General features: G+C 46.9%; 1 protein-coding gene and 1 long non-coding RNA gene across 2 annotated transcripts; both read right to left on the reverse strand.

The window, feature by feature from the left end:
• Positions 1–353: 353 nt before the first annotated feature.
• On the reverse strand, positions 354–18,871 carry PPME1 (protein phosphatase methylesterase 1). Its single transcript, XM_064411222.1, has 14 exons — positions 18,572–18,871; positions 12,619–12,713; positions 11,011–11,102; positions 9,912–9,969; positions 9,362–9,413; positions 7,521–7,675; positions 6,816–6,906; positions 6,396–6,461; positions 6,063–6,195; positions 5,484–5,613; positions 4,996–5,040; positions 4,146–4,210; positions 3,091–3,158; positions 354–2,433 (listed from the first exon to the last, which is right to left on the reverse strand). Exons 1-14 carry the CDS (start codon positions 18,667–18,669, stop codon positions 2,415–2,417), a joined length of 1,167 nt encoding a protein of 388 aa, XP_064267292.1. The 5' UTR covers positions 18,670–18,871; the 3' UTR covers positions 354–2,414.
• Positions 16,566–18,348, reverse strand: LOC135295122 (uncharacterized). The gene is made up of 2 exons (XR_010357162.1): positions 17,680–18,348; positions 16,566–16,808 (listed from the first exon to the last, which is right to left on the reverse strand). It is a non-coding gene; the product is annotated as an uncharacterized LOC135295122 (long non-coding RNA).

Raw genomic sequence — 18,871 nt, forward strand, 5'->3', positions numbered from 1 at the left:
GTTTCGTGGAGGAATTTATCTGTGTCCCTGTTTCTCATGAGCAGGAGTGAAGACTCCTCTCTGCAGTTACTTTTACCACAGCCTGTGTATCCTTCACCAAATGCCATTTATCCCAGCCTGCAGCCCCCTGGAAACTGCAGCAGGAGCACTAATGCTTCTCAGACAAAAGTCCAGTCTCAAAAATGTACATGGCTTGACAGAGCCGAAAGGAATTTCCCTTCCACCCACCCCCACAGTGCTGCTGCTGTCCCTGGAATCCATTTTTTAATCAGTACCAGGAGTCCCTGAACAGCCACCTATGCAGGGAGGGCAGGGCTGGGAGCTGGCACGGAGCGACGCACCAGTCACTTCAGTAGGCTCTTGAAATATTTATTTTCTTTTCACTCACTCAATGTTAACAGCAAAACAGAATCCCAGGCAGCCCACAGGATTTCAGAAATCATTCCTTTTCCAGTGGTGCTTCTACAGAATACAAAACTGACAGGCTTTCCACAGAGGGTTCTGTTTGGTCGGGCTTTTTTACGAGCTCACAAATCAAAGGGATAGCGCGAGGAATCACTCCAAGTCAGACTCTCCAAGTTACTTCACCACGGAGGAATGTGACTTCACCAGGATCATTCATGAGGATCCGGGGAAGCGAGACTGGATAGACACACTGGATTAGTTCATCCCTAAAAATCTGAACAGAGGAGTCTCCTGCAAAAGGGAATTTTGGCCATTTTGGGGACACGGCTGGGGAAAGAACTATTTTGCATCTTGGCTACTGAAGATCCACTGAATCCATCAGGAACTAGACCGGGGTAGACGGGACATCAAATTAATGCATTGACGCGGTGACTCACAGAGGGAAGCGCAGAGAGCCAGCAATTGCTCTTGTCACACCTGAGTGCCACGGCCACAGTGCCAGGAGGGCATTCCTCTCTGCAATGAGGCTTTCCTGTCTCTAATCCAGGCACTTCCCAATCTGATGTGTCAGGGAAGGGACAGGGAGCAAGGCCACCACGGCTGCTGTGCCCGGTGAATCACAGCTCCAGTGGAGCTCCACCAGGCCCAAGGCCACGGTTAAACTCTTTGTCCCACCTGCACCTCTCAAGTGCCAAGAATTCCTGGTGGCTCTTGTCATGGGATGCACAGGGCAGCTCCCAAATCACCACAGAACTTTGCCTCGGCAGAGCAGGGTTAAAATCATCGGACAGCAGCAAGGGGTTATGGACACCAGGCAAAAAAAAAGGGATTTCACACATCCAACAGCAAAATACTGAGGAAAACTGCTCCAAAACATGTCTGCTCTTACACTCAAAAGTGACTCTTGGGTGAAAGCAAGCCCAGGAACTGGCTGTGGATAACTGAACCCTGAAGAAAAGCTCTCTGTGCACATGGAATTCTGGAAGTCAGGCAGCAAAATGATCTAGGAAGCAACAGTGGGAACAAGGTCCTTCCTCCAATACTGGGGAGAACAGCTGCCTACCCCTCCGCATCAACATCAGCAGGACTGACTCCAAGCTCTCCCAGGGTTTTTCCTACAGCCCATTCCATGTTTTTCCATCCCAAAGGTGCTGATCTCTGCCCAGCTGTGTGTGGCAGCTACAAGAAGGGAAGAACAAACACATTCCAGGAGCAGAAAACAGGCAAACTGCCTGTTGACCACATTGTCCCTGCTGCTCTTGGGTCTTCCCCATAAACACAGAGTCCTCTGGCCTGGGATGTGTCTGTAGCAGATGGAGTTATTCACACTCTCCTTCCCAGAGAGGATTTGAAACCAGCACCTGACAAACTGCAAGACTCTGAAATGGAGCTCACAGTCCCTCCTCGCCTTTTAGATTTACAATCCCATCCAACTTTGCCCAGGAAAGTGGCCTCCAGGCTTTTCCCACAGTTTAACCCCTAAGGCTGGCACTGGTGAGATGAAACCTGAGCTCCCAGTGAAGCTCATTCCTCGTCTGCTTTAGGGGAAAAAGAAAGTGTATGTATAAAACCCAAATCTAAGGGGCACTTCCAAGATGATTCAGTGATTCCACCGAGAAATCCTGAAGCCTTTGGCTGTGCTGCAATGCCCTCAGTGGAAGTGGACTGCCAACAGCCCTTCTGCAGCTGGGTCCAAGAAAGCCTGAGAATCCATGGAGATTGGTATGATTGACTACTTGGGATTCCAGGAGGTCTTTCCTTGTGGCAGCAGAGAAGAGGATCCCAGTTCCAAGGGCCTGAAGAGCTTTTCATGGTCTTCAGTAGAAGCTGCTTCCCAGCAAGGAAGTCCCTAAGAATTTAGATATTCTGGAGAGCTAGTTCTAGGGGATGAATCTCACACCAACTTCTCACTGCTGCTGGACTGGGAGATGAGAGGATATGGATACATCACAGTGGCCTCTGGTGCAGTTTATTTACAATGGGAATCAGTGCTGGAGAACACCAGGATATTAACAAGCAGGAAACACACTAGGAGGCAAAAAAAGAGAATGGAAGAAAGACTCCACGTTAGCATCAAGGTATTCTCTGCAAACTCTGCGACAACCTAAATTTAGCTGAAAAGTCGTTAGGTCTTCTCCCTCTCTCCCTGCTTACACATCAACCTACACTATCAAGTTTATCAACCTACACTGTCAATCACACCCTTCTCTCACTGCCTGGCTGGTCACAGGGGCCTGGCTTGCACAGGCCATTTTGGTAAGAAAGCACATGAGATAAGTATGGAATGTCTGCAAAGTGAAGCACACAGCTTTACCTGCCTCATCTCACCAGTGTTTCTTGGAGTGTGATGCAAGTTGTTTCCACAACACAGGGCCTTGGTTACTTAATGAAATATTATTTAAGCTAACTCCCATGAAATTTGTCATTTTGCTTTCTGGCAGGCTGTAAAGAAGGAGATCTGCTTTGCTCCTCCCCTCCAAGGAAGGATGTTTCATCAGCACATGTAAATACATGAGACATTTAAAAGGAACACAAACACTGAATGTATTACTGGCTGTGATTCAGAGCTGTTTGTTTATCTGTGGTTTTTAGCACCATGCTAAAATTCCAGCCTCCCACCTCGAGAGCTAAACAGGCAGTGAGAGCAGGAGCTCTGCTCAGGGACACAACTACATGGAGCCTTACCACTGGAATCCACCAATGGGTTCTGTAAACCTGTGACGGATCAGGAACGTTGCAACAGCTTCAGCAACCTGAGAGAAGGGAAAAAAATGCTCAGGATTTAAAGGGACACAAAGAGAAGACAAAACCCAGTCAGTTTTCAAAACCTGCAGTGTTTCCAACAACAGTTTACATCCTCAGGAGTCTGCTGCTGAATCATTTGCTCCTTTTTAAACAAAAGCTCTGTGTAACACACCTCCAGCTTTACTCTGACGCTGAGCCTGCCATCAAGAAGTGACCTAACCTTTTCTCCACCCATTTCAGTAATTCTTAAAACAATGTCTAAGTTTAGCAGGGAGGAAAGGTAAATTCAGGATGCCAGACAGTAACCTGGAATGGTTTGGGTTGGGAGGAACATTAAAGCTCGTCCAGTTCCGACACCTGCCATGGGCAGGGGCACCTTCCACTAGGCCAGGCTGCTCCAGGCCCCATCCAGCCTGGTCAGTATTGCTCAGAATGTACAAAAAAAAAGAGTTACAGAAAGGTTGAGTTTTAACACAGCTGTCAGTGCAGAATGAGCTTTAAAACCAGATGTGCTCCCAACCACAGGCTCCAATGGCTGCACCGCATTCCTGCTTCCATCTGGACACAAACTCCCGCAGTGCCCAGAAGCAGCACTGCTCTGTCAAAGCTGCTGCAGGAACATTTGGTTTCTATTTGGAAAATGTGAGCCACCCAACTCAACAAAACACAGACCAACCCCTAAAGCTGCAGCTTAGTGCAAGGGAAGTGGGGAACTGCATGAGGAAAGGAAGGGAGGAGAAATCCACACTCCACATGGGTGGAATTAGGTACATCACCACGAGCCTGAGAGTTAAATCCACAGCCCAGCCCCATGGCATGTAACATCTTAGCCAGGGCTTTCCAGACAGCTAAAAAATCCAAGCTGCTTGTGAAAGCCAGCTGTCATGCCAAAGGATGCCCCTGAAGCATGATCTCTGCTGCATGGTGAGGAACAGATCCTTTTTTTGCATTTCAGATTGTGGCTTATGTAGCTTCAGTCCCACGGTGGGGCTCACCTTGTCCGGAGCGTCTTCATGGACTGCGTGGCCACACTGTGGGAGAACCTGCATCTGGAACTTCCCTGTGGATTGAGAGCACACGGATGTCATGCTCTGCACCAACTGACCTCACTAAATGTAGCTGGAAAAGAGGCCCCTTTGGAAAAGGGAACGCAGGAAGTCTTGGCAGACTCCACACCATGCACAGCCCATGTTCTCCAAAGAAAACATGGACCAGCTGCTTAATTCACCTTCTCCAGGTGTAACTAGAACAGGTTCCCAGGAGTTAAAATGAAGCTGAACTTCTCAGAGCTTCTCAGTGCAGGCAAGTGCCAAGAGTTAGAACTCTCACCAGATTTACCTTAAGATAATCTTTACCCTGCTATCCAATACTGCTATCTAGTACTGGTTGCTCTGGAAAGCAGGGATGGGAGAAAAAATCCCAACCCAAACCCCAAAACAGGAATGAGGATGCTTAATCTTGGTCTGTCAGATACACTGGGAGATGGGACAGTTTTGAATGGTCCCAGGTGTTCTAGCTAGGAATATCAGGAATGTAGCTAGAAAGGGAAAAAATGTATTAGAAATCAGCCCTCACAGGCAATCATTCTGATCCCAGAGAAGTGTAGCAGCTCCACTGCTGGGAGCACTGAACTCTAGATTGAACAAAACCCACAGCAACAGCCCTTTGAATTGAACCTTTCCCTCCTCGCCTTCCCCACCTTTCCTTGGCCACAGTAGGAGAACACTTTGGGATGGACGAATTCTTTAATGCCCGTTTGTTTGGATATTGACTGTACCCATAGCAACAAGCTGCCATGCAAAAAGAGCATTACAGTAAGGCTGAAGAACAATATTAAATACTTACCTTGCATCTGTCCAATGGTCAGATCTTTATCCAGCCTGTCAACACCTACAATCAAATAAACAAATGTTTTGGAGAACAGCCAGAGAGAGCACAGTTCTCTGAGCCAGGCTTTACTCTGTATTTTAAAAGAGACATTAGATTGAAGAACAGAAAATAAACACTTCTGACACCCATGACAAGGACATTTCACTGCTGCACCTTGAGAGAGTAAAGTTACAGGAAAGAAGCACAGCCAAAAATTCAAGAGCACAGCCCTCCCTATAACTTACAAGGATATTTACATACTGTATTTGCTATTAAGGTACAAAAAGGGCTTAAAGCTGTATTTGACTTTCACTGGAGAAGTTCAGATCACACCATGATATTTTAGGAGACACAGAGAAGCCCCAGTATTCCCAGGGAACACTGCAGCCCAGTGCTGACCCTGTCCTCTGAAATGCAAGTGTGACATCCCTGAAGTGCACACCAGGACTGGAAGGGACACGTACCAGCTAAAAGCAAAAGCTTTGGAGTCGGACAGCTCAGGAAGAGGTTGGATAAACCCCTGAACCAGCCATCCCAGTACTTTTCTGTTTTGGCCAGTTCGATTCGCCACGTGTACAAATGCTCCTTCTTTGTCTGCAGGGAGGAGAGAGAGCTCTGCATTAGTGATCAGTCAAACAGGAGAAAGAAAACCAGCTCAGGGAGCCACCTGGAAATGCATAAATACATAGATATAAAAAATAAAAAAATACTGGCTCCCTCTGGTGGATTACACAATTCCAGGGATGACCCTCCTTGCTTCTACATCTCTCTCCAAACCAAAGTACTTGAGAAGGGATCAAGAAAGTCAGAAAGAGCTACACCAAGAGGAGAAGAGCCTTCAGGAGAAGACTGCAGGATTCAGGGCAATCAATTTGCTATTTTTTAGTGACACAAATAGCTCACAAATTGTCTGAACATTTGGGCTTGGCTCTCATCCAGTTTTCTCTCCCTGGAGTGGCTCCCTTTCATATCAGAATGATTTGGATAACTGCAGGTGACAGCTCTTGCAGGGCAAGCTGAAAACACAGCAACAAGCTCCCAACCTCTGTGTCATCCTCTTTCTTCCTTTTGTTGACAGAGCCTCCTCCTTCCTCATCCTCGTCCTCCTCTTCCTCTTCCTCAATAATTCCCTCTACTATGGCTTTAGGGCATTCAGGACTGTCAGCCCCTTCGCACCTGTGAAAATAAAGTCAGAAACTGATTCCCTGACAAAAGAAAAAATCCAAACCAAAACACCACCCAGGATTAAACCATGGGTATTCAGCAATTTTGCTTGAAGAAATTTTCATTTTCAAGTGCACTTATGTAGCAAGGGTATAGTAAAACAGAAAAAAAGATTTTAAAATAATAAATGAAATAAACCAAAGGCCACCTACTGTTTGACTTGACCGACCATAGAAACTCTGGCAGATTCAAGATTTCTTATCTGTCCACTTTTTACACTAGGGAAAAAAATCATAAGACACAAATATTTACAGAAGAGTTTCAAGAACCAGCAGGCCCAGAAACACGAGTTAAACACCTCTACAGCTCAGGATTTCCCCAGACCATTCCCAAAGCTCCTGCTCTAGGACTGAACAGAGTGGCTCACTGCAAACTGATGTGAACCTCCCTTTGTCACTGTAGCTGAGAAGAGAAAGAGGGAGAAGTGCTGGTGGGGAAACAGTGAAACAGGGTTAAACCCATGGCAGAGGGCTGGGAGAGGGCCTGTAAACAGCCAAATTATACAAACTTTGTTTCCTTCAGGAGTCAGGCTACAAAGACAAGTGATTCCAGAGACTGAGCCCAAGCTTTACCTCCACTCAATAGCATTCTCGAGCGACTTGAATGTTTTGGGACGACTCCTTAGGAAGTTCTGCATGCTGTTCAAGGCATCCATGGCGGTACCTAAAAGCAAATGGCATCGTCTTCATGGCATCTCATGAAATTATTGCCACATCCTTCTATACAAAACTGGCTGCAACACCCTCACAGAGAGCTGGAGCTCCCCAGTGATCTAATGCTGGTAAGGAAAGTACAGATTAGTATTTCTAGGCCAAAAGTCATATTAGAAAATTACTATTTGAACAGGTAGGATGTTCAGACAGTAAGAGAAAGCAGCAATCATTTATCAGCACCAAGCATTACAGCAAAATCCACCCTCCTCCCCACCAAGAAAGTGTTTCAAAGAAATTAGTGCCACGGTCTAGTTGACAAGGTGATAGGTTTGACTCAGTGATCTCAAAGGTCTTTTCCAACCTAGCTAATCCTCTGATTCTGTGACATTAGCAGGAAAAATGCAAACAGAGAGAGTACACATGGGAAAAGGAAAAGAAAGGAAAGGAAAAGGGAAAAGGGAAAAGGAAATGGAAAAGGAGGGTTCACGCTGTAAAGACTTTTGTGTGCGCAGGATCTGCTAGGAGGATGGAATGGGTTTAAAGATGGGGCAGACCCTTCTGTACTGGGGTTTGGGGCTGAGAGGAGAGCTGGAGGCAGCAGGCGGCGGAGGGCGGCACGCTCACCTTCCACGACGTCGATCATGCAGAGCCCCAGCAGGCTGGGCAGCAGGTTGGCCACGGCGGTGTGCACGGCGATGGCCCCCCCCATGCTGTGCCCGATCAGCATGATGGGCGGCGGCAGGTCCCCGTAGAGCGCCTCCACCACGTTGCCCACGTCCCTGCGGGCACAAACCGCGTGGCACCTCTGCCAGGGACACGCCCTCGCACCCTGCGCGCCCGTGGGCAGCACGCGGGCTTGGGGCTTGTCTGGGCATCCCTGTCCTTCCTCCTTCTAGAATCCTCACTTCAAAGATACTAATTTAAAAGATGTTCAAGCAGCCTGGTCTAGTGGAAGGTGTCCCTGCCCATGTGGATGAAATGTACAGTCCCTTCCAGCCCAAATTCTGTGATTCCTTGTAGAAAACATTTTAGGCTGACGCGTGCTGGTGGGGATGTTAAATAAAAGGTGAGAAAAAGCTGTCAAATCATCTTGCATGGAAGCACAAACCAAGAAATTCATTGTTCTTAAAAGAAGAAACTGGAATTAGAGAGAGAAAAATAACTGGGCCCTGCTGACTGTGGCAAAGATGAACAACACTGAGCATGGGCAAAAAGACTGAGATTCTCTGTGACCAGGCAGGCAATGGGCAATTTCCTCACCCTTCCCAAAAGGCCTCTCCTGTTAAACTGAAGCTGTCACTTCTTGACACTTTTCCCAGGATGGGAAAGCTGGCTGGTATGATTCCCAAACCCCAGAACAGCAGCAGAGCTAACAGTTGAAATCTCCTGAAGAGCAGTTTAAAGACACGCCCTGCAACTGGCTTTCCTGACTACAACTATTCAGAGGAACCTGAGAACTGAGCAGTATTGAAAATGGAAAACAAGTGAAAAAAATGAACATGTTGACCAGCTTGTTTGCTCTGTTGGAGAAAACTGTTTGAGGATTTGATTTAAAAGAACAGGAACACCAGCTATAATTTAAGGCTTCTATTTAAAAGATACTCAGGACTAAGTTTCAAGCTCATTGCTAAGAAGAGGGGAAGGTTTCAAAACAAAAGGAACTTGGTTTCCCCCCACAGCAGTGCTGCTCCAGATCTAAAATATTCTAATTATTTAATCCAGCATCTCCTCAGGACAATTACACATCAGGATCTGACAAGGCAAAAGCAGCAGGAATAAGGTATACAATGGAAGTCAGAATACATTTCACACATGGCCTCCCCTCAACAAACCAAGTGGATTTGTCCATGGGAAGGTTACAAAATCCTTCATCATTTAGTTGTAGTCACAGCAAAGAGTCTCTTTGTACTAAATATGGGCAGAACATAATGTGCTTAGCAGTGGGTATTTGCTTTTCTTACAGTTTTGTCAAGAGGGGGATGGATTTGCATGCCAAAGCGGGTCATGACAGTTTGCAAAAGCAATTCTGTGCTTGAAAATCCTGTGTCTGTGACCCAGACTTCAGGGGTGTTACCAGGCCAATGTGGGCCTGCCCTGAACACTCTGGGACTGAGGAAGAGTCAACCTGGTGATTTCAGGCTAAAATACCCCGTGGATGTCTAAGGGAAGCATTCCACCTTCCCTTAAGAACTCTTCAGCATGGGGCAGGTTTAAAGTGCTCAGTGTTTAAAAATACAGGGTACTGGGAGAACAACTCCAGTTCTTGGAATCTGACTCAGCTGGGAGGGACACCATTTCAAACTGTCCAGGAATGGAAGGAAAGGAGGGATAACTATGGGAATCATGTGAAATTAAACTATCTTCCACCTCCTCTGAATGAAGGCTGTGTGCCCTCAAGTAGTTTATTGTTCAGCCAAGGAGAGAAAGGGAGGTTTGTGAAAAGGGAAACAAGCAAGTTTCCTTACTTTGACATAGTCTCTGCAGACAGATCTTCAGGATTCCTTACTTTTGTTTCTCCTGAAAAAAAACCAACCCAAGTTAAGTTCACTTAAGCTGAAAAACTTCAGGGCCCCTCAGGACTTAGAGCAGTGATGGTACAAAGCTTTTAGGCACAGATATGAAGAGCAAGCCTACTGCAATGAACATGAATAATTAAGAAACACAGAATTAACAGGAACATTTGGTACTGTGGGTAGGAAACACTGCCCGTAACTGTTCTTTATGAATCTTAAAATGAAAGAACAGTCCTTATTTCTCATGGCAAAGACCACTTAAAGGTTATGGAAATACAAAGAGGGCTTGGTGGAAGGAAGCAGTCCACCACTGTCTCAAGCAAAAGTTCAGGGGGTCTCAGCTTCTGACAGAAGGCAGTCTTCCATCCCTGCTTTTGAATCAGAATTGGGGCGCCTTAAGGATGTTTTCCTAGTCGTCCTGAGAGGAATTCATTGCATCTCCTTTAAAAAATGGGAGCGTGTAACATGCTGATTTGACTCCAGATTTACTTCTTGGACTTACCATGGCCTCGGAGGTCTAAGGCCACAATCCTACACTGGATCCTGTTAATGATTGCAGACTGCAGGGAGAGACAGAGAGAATATTGTTTGCAAAGTGGGATTAGCAACCACAAGCACTCCCTAAAAACCCTTCACAGCCACCAAAATGGCTGAACCTGGACTGGATGAGTGTTACAGAACACAAGTACAAATATTCTGTGAGACTGTCCTTAGTGGTCCAAAGCCCCATCCCTGTGAGCATCCCACTGCTGACAAGGACAGTCCTTCCACTGTGTGTAGGACATGACGTGGGTTTCCTGAGATCACAAACTCAAGCCCTGCAGCACCTCTGAGAACTGGAACAGCAGTGGGATTAGGGACACCAAAGGGATTCATTCTCTTGCTTTGCAAGCCCCACATGGTACCAAATTACTCTTGGCTCCGTGGCTGACAGAGGTCATGCAGCTGCTTTGAGTACAGGTTCAGTTTGCTCCCAAACAATAGAATTTTACAGGTTGAAATGCATGAAAATTGATTAGTCCAAAGAGGTCAGGGGAAACAGCTGAGGAATCTTTTTAAGGTAAGGCAGAGCATGATAGTTACAACACAATAAGGGCTCAATTTCTCCCAGACAGATCAATTTAACTAAGTTATTTCAGGCATCACAGAGAAGTGGCATGTTTGGTTGACAGGAAGACTTCTGTGTTAAGGAATCATTGATCATTTAAATAACAGCCCAGCAGAGTGGAGGAATTTGCTGAGGGATTCTTAATAAAACCACCTACACAACTGGCAAAAGCTACCCAGACCTCAAAGCTACCCAGTCCTCTTACTTTGATTTTTCAGCTATTCACTTCTTAAATGACTGGAGCAGTTAGCTGCTTTCCCCAAACCCACTGGATCCACAGATCAGCATTTTCCAGCCCCTGAAAACAGCCCAAACCCTCCTTCTGCAAGGTGCCTCTGCACCTAAGTGAGAACCCCAGCCACGCAAAGATAATGTCATTATCTTTAAAATACTGTTTTCCCGTGTTTCCCAGAGGTGAATGGGTAACTGCCTTCCACACTCAGAGAGCTCCATCTCCACACGTTTCTTGCTACAGAGCAGCAGCTTTACTCACAGTGAACACGGCCCAGGACAGAGCAGAGTGGCCTCCACCATGTAACAGCAGCAAGACAGGCCCCTCCATGCCACTTTTGTAAATTCGAAAAGTGTATGAACAGTTAAGGACATTCCACACAGTTATTTCAAGGCAGTAGAATGGATTTTGGAGCTTGCAATACCAAACAGTACTTTATTTCTACCATTCATTTATCTGACCAACAGGAATTTTCAAGCATTACCTGGACAAAAATGTAAGTCAATTTAAGCTTCAAGAGTTGTTGTATTCCTGCTGCCCAGGTTTTCTCCCCCCACCCTGTAATTCACTCATCCCTTGTCCTTTTCTCCCTGGGAAGTAAACTAAGAGAAAACTAGAAATTCATTAGGAAAAAAGATAGTTATTTTTTACATGGGCAAAATAATGAGAGGGCAAGGAAATGGTTTTAAATGAGAAGAAGGGAGATTTAGATTAAATGTTCATAAGAAATTCCTCCCTGTGAGGGTGGTGAGGCCCTGGCACAGGTGCCCAGAGAAGCTGTGGCTGCCCCTGGATCCCTGGCAGTGCCCAAGGCCAGGTTGGATGGGGCTTGGAGCAGCCTGGGATAGGGAAAGGTGTCCCTGGCCATGGCAGGGGTGGCACTGGATGGGCTTTGAGGTCCCTTCCCACCCACACCATGCTCTGGTGACTCCATGATTCATGATGGGCACCTTGTCCACATTTGATGAAGGGCTGTGCACTCCCCCAGAGGTTTAATATAAAATAAAAAGTGTGATAGACCTGTTTGGATAGGTTGTGTATAGAAGCATCCCAAATTCAAGCAAATCTTAGCTGTTTAGGATTTATTGTGCTCCCTTCAGCATAAGCCTGAGATCCCGTGTGAAAGGCTGTGGAGGGATGTGGCCTGTGGAAGCAGCTGAAGGAATGACTGGGTTGGTGCCCACTGCTCTGCCCCAGGGCCCAGGTTACAGCTCCAGCACATCCCCTGTGTGCACAGACCCCAGCTGATGAAGCCACTTCTCTTGGGTGTTGGTCACAGTGTCAGGCACTGAGCACAGACCCCACACCTCCCAGTGTGTTTGGAGAGAAGTAACCTGGAAGCTTGCTTTTCCTAATGGCATTCCTGTCTTGGAGAGGAAACATCTGCAGAAAAACCTCTGGCTGGCACTGCCAGAAGACACTGATGGCACCACAACCTCTGCCTTGGCCAGAAATTTGGAAGTATTTATTCACATCCACATGTTTCTGTCAGGGTTGATCTGTTGTACTGCTGCCACCAAACTAACTGTGGTTAATAAAAATCAACAGCTTTGGGCCTGACATGGTTTCAATTATGAGAACCTGATGAGTGTTTCCCTGCAAAATATGCTACTGGACTGTTGGAAACACTTAAAAAAAATTAATGATTATTAAAGAAGGAATATCAGGAATTGGCCTTGCTAGGTACAGTTTAACTGTCAGCCTGGAAGGGATAGTTCTATTTACTGACACTGAACCCTGCAGGAGGCATAATGGAAGATGAGAAGGAACACACGAGAAAGATGAATAACCCAAATAAACTAAACAAAACGTGATACCTCCCCAATCTCTGAGATTATGACAAATTCAATATGAGGGAAAAAAAGGATATATCCTTGCCAGTGTCATTTTCTACCACAACGTCCTCCATAGACTCAAAGTACTGGCTCCAAAGCACTGGTGAAAAATCACGCTTTCTTCCAGGGCTGCAAGACAGAAAAGATCCCATAAGAAAGAGTTATTTTTAAATTCTTCCACTGAAATTGGCATCCAGGCCTCCTCTCACTGAAGAGAACACGTTGGTGTTACACAACAGTTCGGACTGGAAGCAAACGGCGCATCAGTGAATTCCCATACAACCACAATATTCAGAATTTTACTGTCAGTGAAGGAATCCTCCCCTTTTTCCCCTCCCTAATAGTTGGTCCTATTGAGGAAATGTAGCAGAAACACAGAAAAGAGTACTTTCCTCATCAAGTAATTCCAAGGAAGACTGAACAATGGTGATTTAGTCTACACAGACCCAAGCCAAGGGAAAATAAACAGAACAGTGATACTGTCCCAGTACCACCTCTGAGTTTGCAATGACCCACAGACAAAAGGTGCCCAGCTGACAAACCAATTTATTTTCTGCTTCCTTCAAAAGGTGCAGCTGTGTCCTCTCCTTGTACCCCCCTTACTGACAAAAGGCTCTGCAATCAGAATTTTCCTGATGACTCAGTTGATGCAGAATTTGTTTCTCGGGCTGGTATTTACTCAGTAAGGCTAAAAGAGTAGTGCTTAATTTTGGAAGTGGCATAATTAGGCTCAATTCGAGCCCAGGATACAGGATGAGTAACAGTGCACCATTTTAACCATGTTTTTGCACTTCAGCTCTTCTGGGGGAGGTAGGCAGGCAGCAAAGAATATTAAAATCAAGCATGGGCGTGAGGGGTGAAAGACCTTCAGAGCAGAAAAATCCCTGCTGAAGAAGTTTTTCCTGAATTCTTGGCTTCCTAAAGAAATAGAAAATTACAGACAAAGCAGCTTTTCAATTTTGTAGAAACAAAATTTCTGTTTCCCCTGGTGTTTGTAGGATATGAGACATAAACCAGCCACCCCCTGAATGGACCAAATTCCCTCCTGTGGGTTTCCAGACTTCTTGTCAAATCTCAATTAAATAAAATGAGAAGTCACACACCTACATAAATCCAGAAAATATTAATCTCTTTTACCGCCTCAGCCTAATCTCATTCTCTGATCAAGGAAAAAAGTACCACATTCAAAGCTTAATTTTTCCCTGGAAGCCATCCCAGCCCTGATCACATGCTCTCTCCATACCAGTTCTGGTTCTTTCTGGAGATGGAGAGAACTGCCCACAGCTTGGATGATTTCCCTTCTCTGGGTTCTGAATAGGTAGGATGTGCAGCTAGTGAAAATAAATTCCATCACCCTTCAAAACGCAGCATTTCAGCTGCAGCCAGACTTTGCACAGCATGTTACAGCTGCTTTTGGGTTCCGCTGCCCTCAGCAGCTCCAGGTGATCAGTAAATGTTGTCACTGCCTGGCCACAGCCCTTCCCAGCTGATCCGTAAGTCTGGGGGACAGCAGGACTCCCTGGCACTGCTGTGACCCCAGGAGTCTGGGGGGAATGTGGCTGATGGTGGCTCGCTGCATGGAGAGCCCTGGCTGAGTGCCCAGTGAGCCTGTTTCTGTGGCAGCAGGGCTGCAGGATGGACAGCCACTGTCACACACGGAGCACAGCAGCCTCTTGGGGGTGCCAAAAAATCACCTTTCACCAGCCCAGGCCTCTCCAAGCCCATCCAGCCTGGTCCTGGACACTTGCAGGGATGAGTACTTCTGGGTCTCCTTCAAAAGCCATTTCTGACAGCAGGATTTTCATGCAAGAGGCAGGCAGGTGCAAATACCAAGGCAGATCCATGGAGAGAATCCCATGACCTGCAAGAGGAGCCCATGGCACCAAGGCAGAGCCCTTCCCTAGGGCCTTGCCACACTGATGCATTTAAGCAATGCCTCCAACTCAGCTTAACAAGAGTGAACACCTCCAGAGAAAATGTTAGTGTCACATGTGAAGTATCTGGGAAAAACATACAGCAGAACTCCTGTGCTGCCAAGGGAATTGGAGCAGAAAGTGAAGAGGAGATGGGAATTAAAAACTGTCATCACCTCTGATGCAAACACGTGTTGATCATGATTTAAAACAAAATACTTGCATGCAAGCAATGCTGAGGAAACGTGAGTGACCTCAGGTTTAACACTGAACCCCCCAAAGGGCAGAATAAATGTGCAGTTTTCCACAAAATCCCAGGTGACCACAGAGGGTTGAGCAAAAACATTTCTCCAAAGAAAAGAATCTTTGGAGTTTTTCTAGAGCTGCATTTTTTAGTGAAGCATCAACACACATTCAAAATTAGAATGTGCCAAATAAACAGCAGCTGTGGTTTTGCACCTTCCTATGTTGAAGTCATATTTGCTGACCAATATTTAAGGTGACAGAACTAATTACAGGTTTTTAAAGCATCCAGCAAACCAAAACAGAAATGGATCTGACATAATAACTTTTCTAGACTGATCCTTAAACTCCAAGCCAGCCAGCCAGCATATTAAACTGGAATTACAAAACAAATTCTGGGCACCCTCTGTTTTATCCTATTGTGCAGTGTGTCCTCTATATCATGTCCTCAATCCTTAGGATGCCCACATGGCTCAGCAAATCTCTCCCCAATTTTTGAAGGGGTTTTCTTTCAGGTATTTTCCTAAAATGAAAAACAAAAACAAAAAAAAGGTTGCACCAAGCAGAAGGAACCATTTTCAGAAAGTCCTTTTTCTGCTGAGAGCCCCTATTTAAAACTACTCAAGTAAATATAGAACAAGTGCATGATTCAGGAGATTTCATTCTCACATCATATTTGAACCCAAGCAAATCAAACATCATCTACAAGTAAGAACTGCCACGGCTGACAAGTTGTATTTAGAAATTCTAAAAATTGACAAGGACAGTATCTTAAGTTCTGCCTTAGAGATGCTGAATATATAAAATGTTTTTTTTTATTAAAAGGATTCCAAGGAGGAAAACTGGATTAAAAAGGAAAAAACTGAGTAGGAATTGCCATGATTGAATTACACAGATCTGATCCAATCATGCCCTTCTAGATAATTAAAAGATCCTCAGAGATTGTACGTGATTTTTACTCACACATTGGGAAGGAGCAGCAAACTGACTTTCACTTTTAAAGCCCATCCAGGTGCCTAACTCTGAATGAGCCACTAGCAAAAACCAAAAGGCAAAAAACAAGACGGGAAATGCAGAAGCTGCTCCAGCTGCTGGGATCTGCTGCCGTGGGGGTGACTTTACAAATTCTGTTATCTTATTTCCCCACAGAACACAGAATCGGGCCATAAGCCTGATTTTGTTTTGCTTTGTGATTTTGATGTTGTTTTTTGTTTTCATCAAGCAATTCAAAGGATTCACTTGCAATTCCCAACACAGCCTTGGCCATGAGTGCTCCTTAAAGAAATGGACATGGAATTCCTCCCAGAGGCTGAGTTTCACATATTGCTCGAGCCAAAGAGAAGCTCCAGCCTCCTTTGGAAAGGGCCTTTTGGAACCATCATTTCTGCTGGAGAGCACTTAAATCCAGGGAGCAGAGGACTGTGCTAGCAAAGCAGGAATCCATGCCACGTGCCATGAAATACACTGAAATTCCAGCACACATCCCATGCTCCCGCAAGACCCACTCCAAACCATGCCACAGGAGCCACGCTGATATCAGGGAGAATTCCTTCCTCAAAAGGGCTGCCCAGCCCTGGCACAGGTGAGTCCCCACCCTGCAGGGACTGAAAGCTGTGTGGATGTGGCACTTGGGAATGTGGGACAGTGGTGGCGGCCGTGGCAGCGCCGGGGGAAAGGTTGGACTCCAAGATCTTGGAGGGCTTTTCCAACCTGAACAATTCCAGGATTCAATTTGCTTTGGCCAGTTTGGCTTCTCAAATGAGACTCTCCCACAGGGAGACATAAGGAAGTGATTGTACTGAAAAAATAGCAAGGAAAGAATAAATTTTAAAGAAAAAGCTAGGAACAAGTTTATTTTCACACATTTAAATGCAGCAACAGGTGCCATTGTTTTATGAACTACTGAAACACACATTAACCTTTTAACAGCATATTGCCAAAAAATGTAAGACTTTATTTCAGTTAAGAAGTTCTCAGTAAATTCTATTTTCCTGTAGCAATCTCACATGCTTGACCCTCTGCTTCTCAAGATCTGCTTTCAGCTACACCACAGTCACATTAAGATGACCTGCATGGTGGGAAAAAAAGGGAATAAAAAGAAAGTGCCCAACACACCAGTCAGAGGATTTAGCCATGGAAAACTCAGGTTGCTGGCATTCTTGGATATTAAAGTTAAACCTATTTTTTTAAAAGCCTGGCTTGCAATTCAAGAAATTGAAAGCGCAGAAATAAATCACATTTACAAATGCGAGATGCTTGATGCAGCAAATAAATATTTTCCTAAGTTTTATTTATTTTTGTTCCCTGTAGAAGTCTGAATTTTGAAGGACTATTTCAGTGCAGCCCTGTACGCCTGCCAGCACTGTAAATCACACTGTGCTTTCCCTGTACAGCTAATCCCATTCTCTGCTGGTGGAATTCTCCTCAGGGGGAGTCTTGCACTTGTTAGAACAGCACTGCACTTTGGTGAGGGTAAGCTCAGCTTAAGCTAAAGTTTCTGTCCCACTTGCTCTTGTCCCCGAGCCCCTCCGGACGAGGCCATTCCATGCTGGATGTGCAGCGCCTCCCACAACAGGAACATCACCTGTGAAGGGATTTACTGCGTGCCAGAGCAGCAAATCAAACCGCATCATGATTATGAACTACTCCCCTCTGCTTCCAAGGGAAGATTCCAGGGGAGTTCTTGATCCTTAACCTGAATTTTGTTTAATTCACAGTAATTTCCCTGACAGCGTTTAAAACCCCTCCAGTGCATGGTAAGAGAGGAAGAATTATATAAATTAATACATGTTACACCCTTAGACACGGGCCAAACTTCTCCCACAGCTCCCAAAATGTGCTCTCAACCCCTGCTTAAGAGATTAAAGAGTATCCCAGACTTTTCCATCATCTCGAAATGCAGATTTAAGCAGGGATTAAAGTCACTTGGCGGAGCACACCTCCTTCACATGGGTGCCTGCAGCTGAGAAATCCCATTTCACAGATTCATGGAATATTCTGACGTGGAAAGGGACCCTCCACAAGGATTATCAAAGTCCAGCTCCAGCTTAGGAATTCAGCTCCTGAGAATTCCCACACACCTCTCCCCCCAGCCACACTCGGAGGTACCACCCAGACATGGTGCTGGGCCCTTCCTCCAAACAGTGATGGCAAAGGGCTGGGAGAAAAGGGCTGGAGAGCTGATCCCAGCACCTGCCACCTTCCCCCAGCCTGAGGACACGCCGGGCACTGATTCCTCTGCGGCTGGAGAAGCCCGATCCAGGTGCCACTCTCCTGGAGCGCGGGGAAGCAGGACCACCCCTCCCTCCAGAGCCCCCAGGAATGACCATTCCCTGTCCAGATCCCCAGTAATGACCATTCCCTGTCCAGATCCCCCAGTAGTGACCATTCCCTGTCCAGATCCCCCAGTAGTGACCATTCCCTGTCCAGATCCCCCAGGAATGACCATTCCCTGTCCAGAGCCCCCAGGAATGACCATTCCCTGTCCAGATCCCCAGTAGTGACCATTCCCTGCCCCGATCCCCCAGGACAAGATCCCCTCTGTCCAGATCTCCCGACAATGACCATTCCCTGCCCCGATCCCCAGTAGTGACCATTCCCTGCCCCGATCCCCCAGGACGAGCTCCCCGCTGTCCAGATCTCCCGACAATTCCCATTCCCTCCGTCCAGACCCGGAGTAACGCGCCTCCCTTCCTCGCAGACCCCCCCAGTGCAGACCCCCGGTCCCTCAGACCCCGGCAGAGCCCCCGCCCTGCGGAGCCCCGCTCCGCCGTAGCCTCTCCCCCAAATTCCCCCGGTCTCCGCATCCGCCCCTGCCCTTCCTCCGCCTACCCCATGCGCATCTTGGACCCGGACTGGCCGCCGCCGCCGGGCAGCGGGGGCCGCGGCGGGAGGCGGCCCAGATGCAGCTGCTTCTCCAGGGCCGACATGACAGCTAGGGACGCGCCGGGAACACCGGGATCACCGGGAACACCGGGAGCCCCGAGCCGCCCCCGCCGCCCCGCCCCGCCTCGCCGGAAGCGGCTCCGCCAACAGCGCCGCCGCGCGGCGCCGAGCGCGCCCGCCCGCACGGCACCAAGGGAAACGTAGTCCGCGTGCCCGCTGCGCCCTGCGGGGCGCGGGGCAGCACGG

The sequence above is a fragment of the Passer domesticus genome, chromosome 2, assembly GCF_036417665.1.
Source record: "Passer domesticus isolate bPasDom1 chromosome 2, bPasDom1.hap1, whole genome shotgun sequence".
In the NCBI taxonomy this organism is placed as follows: Eukaryota; Metazoa; Chordata; class Aves; order Passeriformes; family Passeridae; genus Passer; species Passer domesticus.